The sequence below is a fragment of the Artemia sp. Qi Xiang Cuo genome, chromosome 3 (assembly GCF_049724085.1).
Source record: "Artemia sp. Qi Xiang Cuo chromosome 3, ASM4972408v1, whole genome shotgun sequence".
Lineage (NCBI taxonomy): Eukaryota > Metazoa > Arthropoda > Branchiopoda > Anostraca > Artemiidae > Artemia > Artemia sp. Qi Xiang Cuo.
In genome coordinates this window covers 17218256-17235082 of record NC_142796.1, presented here as the reverse complement: position 1 = coordinate 17235082, position 16827 = coordinate 17218256, and the positions used below count along the sequence as shown (strand labels likewise).

Here is a 16827-nt window from a genome sequence, read left to right as displayed (position 1 = left end):
AGTTTGTCTGATGTAAAATTACATTTATACAAGTTAAAAATTCGTAACATTCGTAAAATAGACCTAAATTTCACAACTTAGTGATTGGTCTCGATTAATCTTTTATTTTATTCTTTAGAAAACAGGGCTCATTTTGTTTTAGTCAAAGACTGATCATTCTTATTAAAACAATAAGGTTTAAAGGTTCAGGGTTTTTCGCAACGCAAAATTCAACATATCTTTTTAATTGCAAAAAATATTATAGCTTGAAACGCAGAACAATTCTGAAAGTTTAAATGGGATTGGAGATAAAACCTTTGGAGACTTAATTTTTGGTTGATCCGCCACCAACGCATAGTAACAGTAATAGTAATAACACAGTAATACAGTAAGTAGTAATAATACATTTTTTAGCAATAACACGTTAACCTTTCAGAAGCAAATGTGACCACGTTCGTTATTTATATTTGTTTTTTAATCTGAATTGCCAAAGGACTTGATCAGCTTTTAGGTCTGTAGAGCCTTTACAAGTATGCCCTGCGATCTCTGTAAAAGTGTATGTTTTTGTTTTTATTTTTTTGCTATTTTGAAAATTTGTTTTAACCATAGCCCATAAAGACTTTCAGTGTTAATAGAATGAGTATAGAATAGAATAGGGTTTTATTTTAAAAATTTCTTTCACAGCATGTTTGCCGAATTTGAATTTTACGTCCAAAAAAAAGCACTATATTTATATATATATATATATCTCACAGGCACTATATATATATATATATATATATATATATATATATATATATATATATATATATATATATATATATATATCATCAAAAGAACGTGACGTTCACGTCAAACATAATTCATTGTAAAAAAAATATATGAAAAAGATCAATAGATATCTTATCATTCATATTGATCCATGATGAATGAGAATTATTGTAAAAATTAAATCGAAAGATTTGATTGCGCTTACTTTGTAGTTGAAATCGAATTGGTTGATTTAGGGTGAAAATTCGGTATGATCTCTGTAGATCTTTCAGTTACTGTGCAACCATTAGTGAGAACGTCTAGCTTTCATTCACCATATCACACAAAATATTTTAGGTAATGAAGAGGTACAAGTTTGGCGATATGAAAGGCGCCTCTCTAATTCACCTCAATAATTGTATTATTGAATTGAGGGTGAATAGTTAACCAGTTCGGGTACTTAGAAAATATTTAGGGAGAAGGCCAACGCAGGATGGTCCTTATCAGGTATGCCAAATGTTCCAAACCTGCCAGCAGCAGAACTTGACAAACTTCCAAAAACTGCCGACACTTTAGCAGCACAACTTGTGTATTGACAGCTTTTCTTTGAACAAAAAGTATTTTTGTATGTAAAAATGGTGTTTTCAGACAGAATCTGTCAACAAATTTGAAAACTGTCAAGTAGCATGCTTATGCTACGGCAGTTTTTGCACGTCTGGTCCTTACTTATGCCATATGTGTTGAGATGTGGATGAGACAGTCATATGATGGGTGAGTCTTTAGAATTGAGCGAGTTGGCGAAAGGGAGTTTTTGGAGTGTGTCGGTTTGATGAAAGATGATTAAAGTAATTAACAAGTAATTATGAAATTAATTAACAAATTATTAATTGATTAATAAAATAAATAATTATAAATAAATTGAAATATTAATAATAAAGAAATAAATTATTGATTAATTAATAAATCGAAAATAATTTTTGTTAATAAATAATTTTTTTTTTAATTTGGCCTGAAAATGCCTTGCTTGACTAATGAAGATTTTGCCCCGGGCAAAAGAGAGGTGAGAACCGCCACTGTAAGGGGTCTGAAGCACAAGAAAGTGTGAGTTTTGGAGACGATGTTCAAACTTTCTTTGGAGGTGGGCTCTATTGGACTAACCTCAAAGAGTTTCTTTCCCCTTTGCGTCTTTCCCTACATCCAGTTGTGTCCTTTTATACAAAATAATAATCCGATTAACGACGCTTCTTGACTACTATGGTCCCTGCGTTGGCCCTTCAGTGTGTTGCTGCAGCTGAATTCGGTCTCTTATTAGTAATAATTTCCGTTCGTTTTAAGTTATAATGTTCCTCCTTACTTTCAGTTGAAAAAATTTGTTTTTCTTATTTAATTTCTGATCGTTTTTTAAACAATGCCGGGAAATACAGCTCCCCCTTCATGGAAATCCCTTCCCCCACGAAAAATTTATCCGTGGAAAGATCCTCCCACTTCACCCCCCCCCCCCACGGAAGGAATTATCCCCCCTCCCTAAAAGTATCTGTATACTTCCCAATAGCCAATATTAAATTTAAACAATCGGCAAAGTTCATAGCTTCCACCTTGGGAAAAACAAACAAAAAACAAATTAACACGCATTCGTGATCTTGTTTCTGGCAAAACAAAAAAAAATGCAAAACTCCATATTTTTGTATATAGGAGCTTGAAACCTATATAGTAATGTTCTCTGATATGCCGAATCTGATGGTGTGATTTTCATTAAGATCACTTGATGTTTTGGCGGTGTTTCCCCCTTTTTCTGATTGTTTTAGTGGTGTTTCTCAGGCTCGTAACATTTGAGGGGTAACTTCAAACTTGGTGAATTTTATATATTCCGCATAAGCATCAAAATGTGATTCTTTTGATGTATTCATTGGTACCATTACTCTGTTTCATAGAGTTTTGGTTATTATTGAGCCGCATCGCTTCTTACTTGCAGTTCCTTACCACGAACTGTTTGATTCTGCTCTAAGTCGAGAAGAGATGGTGCTTAAGTTTAAAAACTGGAAAAAAAATCCCGGCTTTTTATTATTTCTTTTTTTCTGGCAAAAAATTGCTGATGACAGGGTTCATCAATTCGGGTGTATAAATTGGAGTGAAGAATATGTCTGATACCGGCTAGGCTGAGAATCATGCCGAAATGCAAGCGTTTCTTCTGTGTTTGTCTCTCCTTCCTGGCAATCTAACGGCCCTATGTCAATTTTAAATTTTTGGTCAACCTGCCTGAGACTCTAGGCAGGCTGGCTGGCGTGCCTTTCCAAAAACTAACAAACAAGTATTTGTCCAGTAAGAGAGTCGTACTTACTCCCGCCATTTACCCGTGCGTACAGCCATTTAAACATTTCCCTCTCAATTACTTGGACTATCTGTCTTGGCTTTTTCTTTCTGCAATTAGCCATGTCTTGATGCCTACTGCAAAATGCTTGATTTCCAATTCAAATGATTGTTGTTGTTTTTTATTCCTCAGATTTGTTTTATCTAGCTGTTATCGATATATTTATTCTCTATAATCTTAGGATCCATCATTTTTTACCGTTACTTGCAGGAGTTTCCGAACTGAAGCAACCATTCGGGCTGATAGATTGAATCATCTTCCTAAGGATCAGTTATACCCCAATATGGACGCCTTAAATGCGATTGGACTAACAGCTTGGAAGATAAATAACAGGGTAAGATCTATGAAGTGTTTATTCCTGTTTCATTTGTCATATATTTGCATTTCCCGTTTTTAACTACAAGTCAATTTCATTTAAATTTCAATTTACATCCCAATAGAACGGAAGACAAAACGCGGTGGAAGATCTATGAGGTTTTTAGTCCAGTTTAATTTATTATTATTTGGCCTTTCTCGTTTTTAACTTCAATTCCAATTCTATATACAAATATGGATTAAATAATTTCTTAGACCATACTGCTTTTCCTTTTACGAAAAATTAAGCAAGAAAAAAGGGTTTTAATTTTATTAAAGCAGTGAATAAATAACAACAAAATAAACACTTAATTAAAAAATCCTCCGAATATTTCGGTCCCACGTCCGGGAGCCTTTCTCAAGGGAAAAAAAAGAGAAAAAAAGACGTTCTTTAAAAAATAATATACATTGAAATACAACAAAACTAACACATGAAGAGAGAGAAAAAACAAAAGAAAAGAAATATAGAACAACAAATCGGAAATAAACTCACATCTTAAATAATATTTCGATCCGCTTGAAAAATCGAATGTCTATAAGATTACTAATAATCTACTCAAAAATCAATAGAAATCCAACGAAAAATGCAGATTGTGTTTTTATTGGAGCAAAACAATAAAGGTCACCTAGCCCCTGGCTCATAACCCCTAATTAAATCTCACAAGTTCATCAATCAATTTATGAATTATAAATTGAATGGATTCTTTTGGTTGCAAGCCTAGCTGTAGTTCGTTTACTTTTCCCAGCATTTAATCCATTCTGACCTTTGACCTTTAACGTATGGATTCCTTGAATGCGATTGGACCAATAGCTTGAAAGATAAACAATAGAGTAAGATCTACTAAGTTTTATTCCAGTTTCCTCTCTCATATACAGTATTAGCCTCTCGTTTTTTAGTTCAGTTTTTATTTGTTTTTTTTTTCTACCTTCTAATCTTTAGAATCCTAAAGGATGTTGTCCCCCTGTCTTGTCAACTTTTATCAATGTCATACCAGATTCACGACATTTTAAAGAACATTAAAATTACTTGGTAAAAATAAAAAATTTTAAAGAAATTGTATTACGTGAAATTCTAGCTTATTTTCGGTTTAGTACAATAAACCAATAAATATGGGGCATGGTTCATCCCCCACAGTATTGACATTGTAAGTAGTTTGTTGGCGCTTTACTGTATTTTTACTTTTGTTATTATTTTGATTTTATATTATAACAATATTTTTGCTACTTTACTCACCCTTTTTTTCAACCAAGTTGCTTTGAGCGAATCCGATTCATAAAATTAATATTTCAATTCCCTCCATGTTCAGTAATTCAGCCTCATGAATGCCCTAATGAAGATAGGCTGGGTATAAAAGGTTGGAACTCTTCTGGTGTTGTGAAATGGTTTGGAGTCTCTGCTCTGTAATAAGTTCCTTCCATCATCCCCATCCGCGGTTGGGAATACTGCTTGCGTGGCCCAATAGTGGTGTCATTGTGTACCTCTCAGGAATTTGTCTAGCCATAACCGTGACTGCAAACAGCGCTGCAAAGTGATTTTGAGAAGCGGCTAAAGGGGGATCTAGGGCAAAATCTTGTGGGAAGGTCCAATGTGACAATGCTGCCAATAATTGACTAAATTGACAAGTTTATCGAAAAAAGAAGAGTAAAAACAAAATGAGGTTGTCATAAATTCCCCCCCCCCCTGGATCCGCCCCCTGGAAGTGGCATCCGTCGGACTTGATATAGTAGCAAGTCCTTATAATTCCTTAACTTGATTAAACAGGAAAGGAATCATCCCGTAATAAACCAAGATAAGTTTGCCTATTCCTCTTGAGTTAATTAAGGTCAGCATCATTTCGTTGTGAAACATACAAAGTGGGAGTGATTAGGAATGAATTGGAATGAAGTGACGAGGAATAAAATCTGAACTCAATAAAACGGGCCTATGGAAATATCAAGGGGGAAATAAATATAATTAGTTTAGGAAAAAGAAAAACAAGCAATTTTACTTCAAACTTTCCAAAAAATAAATATGATTCTTGAGCCGAAACACAATTATCTTGTTTGTTTTTTAATTTTTATTTTGAAGCTCTATCTCTGCTGGTATGCATGCTATATTGTGAAGCTCAGGCAAAAGATAAGAAAATGTTAATTTTCGAGGACGAATGACTATTAGCAATTTATGCCGATTCCAAACTTAGTACGATTTCTAGAGTTATTAAGTAATTCTAGAACACTAGAGTTTTAAAGAAAAATAATGAAATTATCTTTTCTAGATTCTGGATATCGTGATAGACATTTTCAACCAGAAAGGTGATGAATCTCTTGGAATAGCTCTTCATCCATCTACATTAGCTCCGCCCACTGGGGACATTTCATCAGCCACCACAGCTACAGAGAGACATACCATTTATAGAGAGCATATGCTATACAAACAAAGGAAGTCAGAACTTTTAAGCCTGTGGTGTAGCACTCTTTTCACGTTATCTATAGCAAACCATGTAAGTATTAATTGTAGGATAAAGTAAGATTTTATTTTTAAAGATCCAGGGGGGGGGGGCAGGACGTCCCTGAATGGGGTGTGAAGAGGGGATAAGAAAATAATTAAATGGAGGAGGGGAGTCAGTAGCACTTTTGGCTTCGCGCAGTTGGGTGCTGCAATGACATGTCAGTAGTAGTAGTAGTAATGAAGTAAATAAATTATGAAGTGTAGTTGTTTTCAATGTCAGACGGCTCTTTAGACAGTTAACCCCAAATTTTCTGGACGTGATCTATAATATATAACCACAATGGTTATCTGGCCATGCGTTAGCCGAAACTGTTTATGTAAGATAAGATTTTATTTATTATCAATACACATACAATAATACACTGTGCTAGTCCACCCAAAGGCTCCCTGGCCTGTAATTAGGGGAGTTTGACGGATCACAAACTCAGAGAACAATAGCCAATTACTTACTGAGAAAAAAAGTACATATCAGTGCTTCCATTTCTACTATATTTTAGAGGAGACTACTTTATTTTGAATGTTTCTCCTCTAATATTTTCAGACCTACTTTAGTACTTTATTTCTACTTTAAATTTGGATTTTCCACTTTTTTCCTTGCCCAGCCTATGGATTTTTGTTACGGAAATAGGAATTTTGAATACAACGGCGGGATTTTGACAAAAGCGATGGACATACGTTCTTGTTTTGTCAGACTTGGATAGACTCACAAAATTTGAAACAAAATAAACAACACGGAAGGACCGAATGTTTGATTTTTGAAACGCTGTGACATCCATCAAGATGTCAAATGGGGTGATAAAGTTCACTAGCGTTCTTCATGTCATTTTGTTTATTTCTGGACTTTACTGCTCAAATGGTGTTTTGGAATGACTTTTCACCATTCTAAAAACAGTAAAAATAAAAGAGGAATGGGCTCAAAAACGTAACTTTGGCTGTGACGATTTCTTTCAAGTATAGAATGAAGCATATAGGCCCCCGTATGTTCACCAAGAGTTTAAAGAAAAAAATGAAGTCCATGAAATCCAATACAACTGCATCCGAATGCGTCACTTTTATAGGCATTGGGAAAGACAGTGGGGATGGCGACAACAACCCTGACTCGGGGTATTAATCTTAGTATTTGGTGTTTTCTCTTAAATCTTATTATTTGGTAATTCTTATTACATTTTTCTGAATACAAATTAAAGTGCATCTACATTCAGCATTTTCTGGAAAATTGGGAGGCAGGTAGCAGTCTACACTAGTTAAAATCAAATAATTCAAAAGATCAAAATGTAGATGCTGTCCTAAAATCAAGCTTTAAGTGATTCAATTTGCTACTATACTCTGCTTCAAATTAACAACTCAATATAAAAAAAGTCAAAACAAAATAATGCGTGAAAAAGTGACCGGTTGGATATCATTCATGCCAATCCTTTGAATCATTGAAATAAAAACGAGGATGTTGTAAAAGTAATAATAGAGAAGGAAAAAATAATGGCAGAGAAAAACAAATAAATGAAATATATTCATATGGTCCAGAATCTGAGATCTGGACCTGGAATCTATAAATCAAAACCGAACTTAACTAGTCGATAAGTACAACGCATTGTTTTAAACGTCAAAAGAAGATATTTTGGTAAACGTAAAAGGTTGCAAAATAACTCGCCTTGAACAAAGGCTATTAAAAGTCAGCCTACTAAGTCTTTACTTGTAACTGGGAAAGAAGTCAGAAGATTGGGAAACTTTTAGGGATCTTGGTATTGAAAATAGGGATTTTGAGGGATTTTCCACAAGACTTTTAGGGATTGAAAAAAATTGAAGTGGAAATACTGGTAATATTGCAAAAGAATGAATTTTGTTAATATTCTTGTTCAAATAGTAAGCACGATAACATACTTACTTCTGGATCGTGTCCTGCTATAATTCTACTCTTTTTTTATATTTAAATACTTTATTCCCACATTATTGGAATGGAAGCACTGGTATATATATAGAGTAAATAGATAGATAGACTGATAAGATTTATTTATAGAAAAAAAATCAGCTCAAACACCAATGAAGCATAACATAATTCGTTTCTCTACATATTGTTCTCAAATCAAAAAGGTGATCTTCATACCCTTATACAATACACTGGTCAAAATCAGATTATACAAAGAAAAAGAAAAGAAAAACAGAAACGAAAAATATTTAAATGAAAAACTATTGCCAACCATTCAAAACACAAAAGTAAGCCACGAGAAAGGCTGCGCATAAGGCACAAAAAAAATCACTTGCTAACACTCACAGAAAGAAGAGCAAAAAGAAGAAGGAAAGAAAATATAAATAAATAAAAACTATAGTGTAAAGTTTATTCAGGAAAAATTCAAAAATTTATTATGGAAAAAGTAAGGAAAAATTAATCACATTAAAAAAAAAAAATTTTAGTAGTCTTTTGAAGGTGCCAAACGAGTGGCATTCTCGAGCCGAATCGGGAAGGGTATTCCATGTCAAATGACACGCCATCAAAGGATAAAAATCGGAACTTAATGTTGCTGTATGCGGAATTTGGATATTTTAGAGAACTACGGAGCTGATAATTTGACCGATCAGATACAAAAGAAGACGTAACTCTAAGGGACCTTGGAATATCACCATGGAGCGGAAGAAAAGTGAAAGACGCACAGGAAAGAATATAAAGAATATAAAGTTTTTTAATATCAAGTAACGGTTTAGTTGCCGAAAGATTTACATCCTGGATAAGATTTATAGCTTTATCGTAAGTATTCGAAAACAGTTTGAGAAAAGAAGGGGAAGTAGACATCCATGTGACTGGGCAATAGGAAACATAAGAATGAACTAAGCTATGAAATAGTATTCTCAGAATTGGTCCAGGAAAAATATGTTTGAGTTTTCTTATCAATATGGTGTTTAAAAGATAAAAGTTTCATCTTGGAGATCACCTAGGAAACGGACATGGCCATCCTTTGGTCTACTAATACAGCCTTTGGATATATGAATTTCAGATAATTGAGGACAAGTCTGCGATATACGAGAAAAAACTAAAATACTAGTTTTAGAAACATTTAAGGCAAGAGAGTTAGCATCAAACCAAATTGAAACTCTCTCAAAGGGGTCCACTAACTTTTTACGAACCTCATCCTCTGTTCTCCCAGAAGTAATAAGGGTGGTGTCATCGGCAAAAGTAACAAGAGAATCCGAGGTATGCAAACTATGGTTATGGGTACAGAAGAATGTTGAATGACATAGACGACAGCAATAAAGTGGATTTTTATTTCTAACTGCAAAAATTAGGTCATTTACATAAGTTAAAAACATCACCGGCCCTAAAATTGACCCTTGAGTGACCCCCTGGTCACCACTTGGTGGTGAGAAAAAAGCGGGTCAACAGAAATTATTCTGCCAGACATGAAAGACTTAAACCAATAAAGCGCACTACCTCTTACGCTAAAATGAGAAAGTTTAAATAGAAGAACACTGTGGGTTAAAGAATCAAAGGCTTTACGAACATCCAGAAACAAAGCAGCAGGAATCAAAAGGGAGTTTAGGGCAGAGTGAAGATAATTCAGTAAAAATGCACAAGCATGCTCAGTTGAGTGATTTTGTCGAAAACCAAATTGAAAATCGTGAAAAAAAATTTTATAAGTAAGAAAATTATTAAAACGGGATAGCATCGCCTTCTCAAATATTTTGCTAAACACAAACAACAAAGAAATTGGCCGATAGTTGGCTGGATCATTTCGTGTCCCCCCCCCCCCTTTATATAATATGATGACTTGAGCCCGCTTGAGACTACTCGGGAAAATACCATTCTGAATGGAGAGGTTAATAAGTTTCGTTAAGGGAGAATAATGGAAGGAAGTATGAACTTAATTACTATAGTAGGAATACTATCAGGGCCAGACGACGAAGAATTTTTCAATCCTATAACAATTTTAGTAATTTCTTTCTCCGTCACTGGTTCCAAAAACATTGACTTCATACAAGGTGGCCCAAGATAATACTTGAAGTTGGATCTTGAAGGAGAAGAACTAACTGCCGAAGCGGTCCTTCTACCAATATTCGCAAAATATGAATAAAGGCATCTTGAACATTCAGCTCACCTTCAATAATTTTGCCATCGAGATCCAAAAAAGAAGGGACTGATGAGACTGAAAAGAGGGCCTAAGAATAGAATTTATAACCTGCCAAGTTTATCGGATATCTTTGCCAAAATCTGAAAAACAATTAAAATAATACTGGGACTTGACCTTTCGACCTACAGAATTGTAAATATTCCTGTAAATTTGAAAACGCTGAAAGAAAATAGCTTTCATTGAGGGGCTAACAGACTTAAAGGCCCTCCAGAGATTATTTTTTCTCCTACAATTCCTAAGGAGACCAGGGGTCATCCAAGGATTTAGAGGAAAAGCCTTCTTAAACTCATGATTAGAAGGTGAAAGAGAACAAATATCAAGAGCATCTTCTTTAATAGACTCATAAAAAGTATCAAATAAATTACCAAAATCAGAATCACTCTCAAAATTACCCCAAGAAATTTCTGCTAATCTTGACCTAAGAAGCGTCAATTTTACTTCACCAAATCTAAAAGACCTCTTACCAGACTCACCAGTCCTCGCAGTAGTCAGTTCATCAAAATAGTATCTAGGGTAAACAGGGAAATGATCAGAAATGTCACTCACTAAAACATAATTTTTGATCAAGGTCGTACAGAAAATATTGTCAATCAGAGATGACGTACTCTCTGTTATGCGAGATGGGATACATACAGAAGGTAAAGTACCTGTGGCAAGCATGGACGACAGAAAATCCAAAGATACAGAAGACCTTATATCCATCAAATTTATATTAAAATCTCCCATAATCCAGTAGATCATTAAGGGTGTGTACAAACAGTGGAATAGAGCCACTAGGAGATCGATAAATAATACCAACAATTAAATCCTCACCAGGAAATTTAATATCTACGGACATTGACTCAAAGACACCTTCGTTATATCTGGATAAATCCATTCTAAGAGAATGTGGGAGATTATTAGAAATATTCAAGGCAAGACCACCCTTGGCCATCTTTTGTCGATTCAGTCGCTCCATTTTATAACCTTGCAAATCCAAAAGCATATCATTTTTAGGATCTAAGAAAGACTCGCATAAACCAACAACATCATGTAGTGCATCAGAAAAAATCTATTTTAGATGGTCAATTGAAGAACAAAGACCCTGAATATTCAACTGCAGCACCGAAAAATATCCGTCCCGTTTGGTAGCCTCCCTTACGTTAGAAACATATTTACTCGCTACTGAGGGATTCATTGGGGTTAAATCCATATCAATATGCCCAATAGAATTATTAATTGTGCTTACAACATCTAACGGGTTTTTTTTAGCTCAAAAAGTCGTCCTCAAACTGGGGGTGTTCCTAATTCGCCAGTAAAAAAAAGAAAACAAATTTTAGATATGGAATTAAATCATAAAATATACACGCAAAAAAAAAAAAAAAAAAAAAACAAGCAAACAATAAACAACAAAAAATACCATATCTAAGCAGAATGTGCGAATGATCGAATCTTTTGTATCGAATTGATTGAACAGGTGGTCTGGCCAAAACATGCCCGCGGCCAGTCCACACGTTAAATTTACCGAAACAATCTCTTGCCGCATTTAAAATTTCACGACGCTTTTTTTTAGTGATTCTGACAAAAATATTCCACTGTTTGCTAGTTTAATCTTTGCTTTGTAAACAATTCGAGCTAATTCAGCATTTTTTAAGCCTATTAGCACTGGAGACACTTTAGATTGATTGTTAGAGTCATTCAACCTAAATCGATAAACATTTACAATATTATTGACTTCAAAACCATAGACCAGCATCTTGTCTTTAATGATAACCAATATTTATTTCTTTAGATTATTACCAGGCCTCTGCTTTACTCCATTCATCACTAAGCAATCCAAAATATTTTCTTGTTCAAAATTATCCACTTTCGATTCCAATGACAAAATCCTACTTTCCAAGCTTTTACCGTTGCAAATAGTCCTTTGAGCGATTTTTCTATTTCTTGGAATTACGGGTTGTAATCAATGGAAATAGCGTCATGATTTTTTTTTTTTTACTATAGTATCAACTGCTTGATTTACTGTATCAGCGTCTGATAGTTTAGCCTTAACTTGACGGGAAATCTCAGCTGTAAGATTCGCTTGTGTGCGATTTAATTCGTCCTGGGTAAAAGCTATGTTTTGCCGGATTAGGCTAGGTGCCAGTGAATCTTCTGCAATAACACTCACTGTATTTAATGCTAGATAAGTGGGTGATGACGATTTATAAATGTATAGAAACGAATCCAATTCAGTAAATGCTTTACCAACATCTTTTTCCGTTCTTTTGCTAGCACTAAGGTTATCCGAAAGTAATTTCAAATTAGTCTTTACCATTTGATGCTCAGAGTGATCGCCATAGCAAAAAACTATATCTCCATATTCCTGTAGCACTGGTTTTTGACTGCAAAACAATTCCCGACCAAGGATGATAACCTTTGAAACTAGCGAGAACAATATCAAAAGGCTTGAATTTTGACATGAGCGTAGCAATGAGAATTTATAATTACTTATCTTTCAGTGGGCCAAGTAATCCAGTAATTTGCAAGTAATCCAAGTATTTCAAGGCACGACTCAGATGATAATAGTGTTGAATACTAACTCAATGCCACAATCCATATATAATCCTTAAGCCGTATTCACATACAAGTTTATAAATTTATCTAACAAGTTTCAATTATAATTTCAAAAGTGAGGCAATGCGGGTCAATTACTCCCGCAAACCAAAGTCACTGGCCAAAGGTTTTGCAAGCAATCCATGAATTTCATTTTAGATGTTGTTTGTTTGAACGAAATGAAATATAATCCGATTAGTTAGATGTTGACACCATTAAAACTAGCTCAGCACTAAAAACTAGTTCAGCAGTTAGGATACTATAAGTAAGGATACTAACGTAAGTGTGATATTCCCAAGTTGGAGAAAAATCATAATTTTTTTCCTCCCACTTTACACCCTCCTAAGAAGTTCCAATTTTCCCTAAATGCTTTCTTATGAAATCCTCCCACCCGATTCTGGAACGACCTGCTTTTTGTTTGGCTCTATATGATTGGGGGCCGACAAGGATGATCTATGGCAATCTGTCATCCTTCATTCGTAGAACGTGTCCTAGCCATCTCAACTCTTCTCTCATTATAGCCTTAGAAAATGGGATTGAACCACGTTTTGGGAGGGTATGAAAATCGCGACGATCTGAAAAACGTGTTTATGACTTAAAGAAAAAAAAAGGATGGCATTGGTACATGGGAGGTATATGGCGTTGTGCAGTTGAGGCTGTGCATACCATACTACTCTAGTTTAGCTTGTTTGTGTTGGAGATGTAGCTCATCCCGAGCGAAGATCGTTTCAACCATTATGCAGTGACTGTAGTGCTACATACATTTATTTATAAAAATGACAGCAAAAAAAGCCGACGGTAGCCCGAAAAGTTTTCTGAAAAGCAGGCGTTTCAGTTCTGGACCGCTGGCGCCATCTATCGTCGAAAATTAATGGCATACCAACTATACAAACCTAGCGAAGATGTCGAACCCGTTCAGCGCAAATCTAAAACGAAGCGGATACGGTGTGGGAAACGCGCTGGCAGGAGATTCCAAGCACGTAGAAAGCGCTCTGTACTTCAAGGTGGTGACCACTGTATACCGGTGATATCCATAGTTCGGAACAACAACAGAATCAAAAGACCCAGAAATACCCGATACTTGATACGTGTAGTAACTACAGAGTATTCAGCACTTATGCCAACCCTGAGACCTTACTCTCCTGATAATCCTGTGGACCACCTCCCCTCGAATAGTTCCCTCCCGTACTAAAACCTGTAACGCTGAATGCCCAGACATATCTTCCAAACCTGATTCTTTGCAATGCCCGGTCCATAACCAACAAGGCTGATGAATTAGAACTTGTCTTGCATAAACTTAGTACCATTAGCAGTAATTACTGAATGCTGGGATATGACAACCAAAACGGGTGCAATCAAAGAATATCTGAACTTTTTTAATACCAGACGCGATAGAGAGGACGACCGACGTGGAAGTGGCGTAGGAATCTATTGCCGCGAAGACTTACCATGCAAACAACTTGGTATTCCCTCAGATTCGTGCCACGAGACAATCTGGCTCTGATGCAAGCCGAGGGGGCTACAAAGGACTTATTCATGCATCATAGTAGCAGCGATATATACTATCCAGAAGGTGTGCGTAATAGGCGAGAATTAGTGACGTATCTGCAATATCAAGTTGACAGTTTTCGGAAACAGTACAGCAATCCAGCATTTCTCATAGCAGGAGACTTCAACTTAACCGACAAAAATGGATCTCACGTGTGTTGGACCTTAAACAAGTTGTCCATGTTCCCACTCATGAAAGTGGTAGCATACTGGACCTCATACTGACAAATCTCGAAGCGTACTAAGAACCGTCATTTTCCTTAGGACCACTTGCAAAATCTGATCACAGCATTTTATGCTGGAAGTCGAAGAACAGAAACCGTATACCTAAACCAAAAAAGACTAGAATACTGTACAGACCACTGAGTGAAAGCTCCATCCAAGCCTTTGGCAGATGGATTGCTAACTTCAATTTTGCTGCAATCTGTGCTATAACTGACATCGATGAAAAGGTTGAGACACAATAGTCGACTATGCAACAAAAACACAGCGAAATGTATCCTGTAAACATGTGCTTGGTTTCTGAATCAGATAAGCAAGGGCCAAATTCAGAGGTCACAATAACGATAAAAACACGATGAGCTCTCCGTGTTATGGGAGAAGCATTAAAGGCGAACAAGTCAAGAAACAAAGTTGTTACAGTCCAATGCGGATCTAGGAAAAGGGGTTTAAGGGAGAAATTAGCTCCGCTCCTCAAGTCAGATTACCACAAGTTGTACGACGCTATAAAAAAGCTTACTGGAAAACAGAAAGGGACTGAAGAACGAATCAGTAACATAGACGGGAGTTTAATCAGAGCCTTGGATGTTAACGAGTTTTTTACACAAATTTGCACTTCTTACCCTACCATAAGTGACAAACAGATGAGCAATATCATCAACAGTTATAGTACCGATGATATTGTAGAAGTGTCCGAAATATCAGTCTTCCGTGAAATCGAACGACTACGTCTACCTAAGTCTACGTCTACGACTACCTTTTCTAGCCAAACCCATGACACCAATCATAAATCAGTGTTTCTCAGAAAAATCGTTCCCAAAATTGTAGAAAGCTGCCTATGTGCGGGTCATTCCGAAAGTAAAAGCACCCCAGTCCTGCGACCAGCTGAGACCTATATCCATAACTCTCAACCTGGCTAAAGTAGCCGAAGGTTTTATCCACCGTGCCCCTATTACAGCAGATTGCACCCTCAATAGACACTTACCAATATGGCTGTATACGAAGCAGTAGCACGACAATATACCTAGTGCGGGTGCACCGTTTCATAGTTGAGGGGCTGGACAGCCGGAGCAGTGTTATCGATTTATTATTGGCAGAATACGGAAAAACATTTAATCTTATAGAGCACCCCATGTCAGTGACAAATGCAAAAGAAATGAGAGCTAGAAAAATCTTGATGCTATTAGTGAGAGATTTGTTGAGAGCACAGTGGCAATTAGTACGTCCATTTTTATTGATGATATTCGCCCTGATTGGACCAAACTTACTTGTGGCTGTCCCCTATGAACGAAACTACCTGCCCTTTTATTTCTTGCTGTCATCAATAAAATCCTTGCAGAATTTGAGGAACGTTTCAAGTTTGTTGACGACTTGTCTTCGCTTCTAAAATACATAGTAGAAAACGCAGTAGCAAAGCAGCAGTTTGAACCAACACTTCTTTCGGACTTCGTTAACCAGTGTAAATCTAATAGCCTGCAACTGAATGAGCAGAAATCGAAAGTTCTACGCTTCAACCCGCTCAAACGAGATATTAGAATACCAGATGTTCCCTTTCCAACTTCCGCGACAATACTAGGCGTGACTTTTACAAGCGATTGCTCGTTTAAACTGCACATAGATAATATCGTGCACAAAGGACACTACTCAATTCAAAGTCTCACGAGTATGCGAAGGCTGGGTTTCTCAGATCGTCAGCTCTTACTGTGGCTTACACGAAATACATCAGGCCAATCCTTGAATATTGTTGTCCTGTCTGGGGTCCCCAAGCACTAAACACTGCCTACATGTCAGAGGAACTAGAAGACGTTCAAAAGCGTGTTACTAAAATAGTTATTGGACCCAGGTATTAGAGTTACGAGAATGCCCGTATGGTTATGAGCTTGCCCACTTTGTTCGCCCGAAGACACGATTTGATAATGAGATTCGGGAAATCACTCATGTCAAACGGGAAACATCGCTCAATTCTTCCTCCAACCGCACCGACCCCCAAACTCACCAGGCATCAGAACAGACTACAGCCCGTCAAGTGCTGAACGAACAGATTTGCGAATTCCTTCGTACCATATTTTGTTAGTGTATTAAATAAGTGATTTTTTTTTCTTAAATGACTGTAAAAAAAGCATAATTTAGCGTTCAGATATGTTTGCTACGAAAGCTATTTGATTACGAAAAAAAAATAAGAGAAAAGTGGGGATGTCAGGCGGCAGACGTTGGAGTTCAACCGAAGCTTTGGCATAAAGAAAACATGGAAATTAAAAAGAAACTTGAAAACTGAACGTCCATATAAATACTCACTGTTGATTTTGTGCATCCACAACGTCGGGTGTGTTTAAGTTTTGAGAATTGTTAACGTTTTAAGCTTTCTTTAACTAATTAACAAAGCTTATTGAAGCTTTCTTAACGCATTAAACACTAGTAAGATTAAGGAT

The 16827-nt window shown here is 36.1% G+C and overlaps 1 protein-coding gene across 1 annotated transcript in view; it reads left to right on the top strand.

Moving 5' to 3' along the window:
* PolrMT (mitochondrial RNA polymerase) overlaps window positions 1-16827 on the top strand; it is an 85915-nt gene that overhangs the window by 43386 nt on the left and 25702 nt on the right. Inside the window, exons 9-10 of the mRNA XM_089085914.1 lie at window positions 3308-3431; window positions 5707-5931. Of these exons, the coding sequence (XP_088942040.1) occupies window positions 3308-3431; window positions 5707-5931 (349 nt within the window). The remainder of the gene's footprint in view (window positions 1-3307; window positions 3432-5706; window positions 5932-16827) is intronic.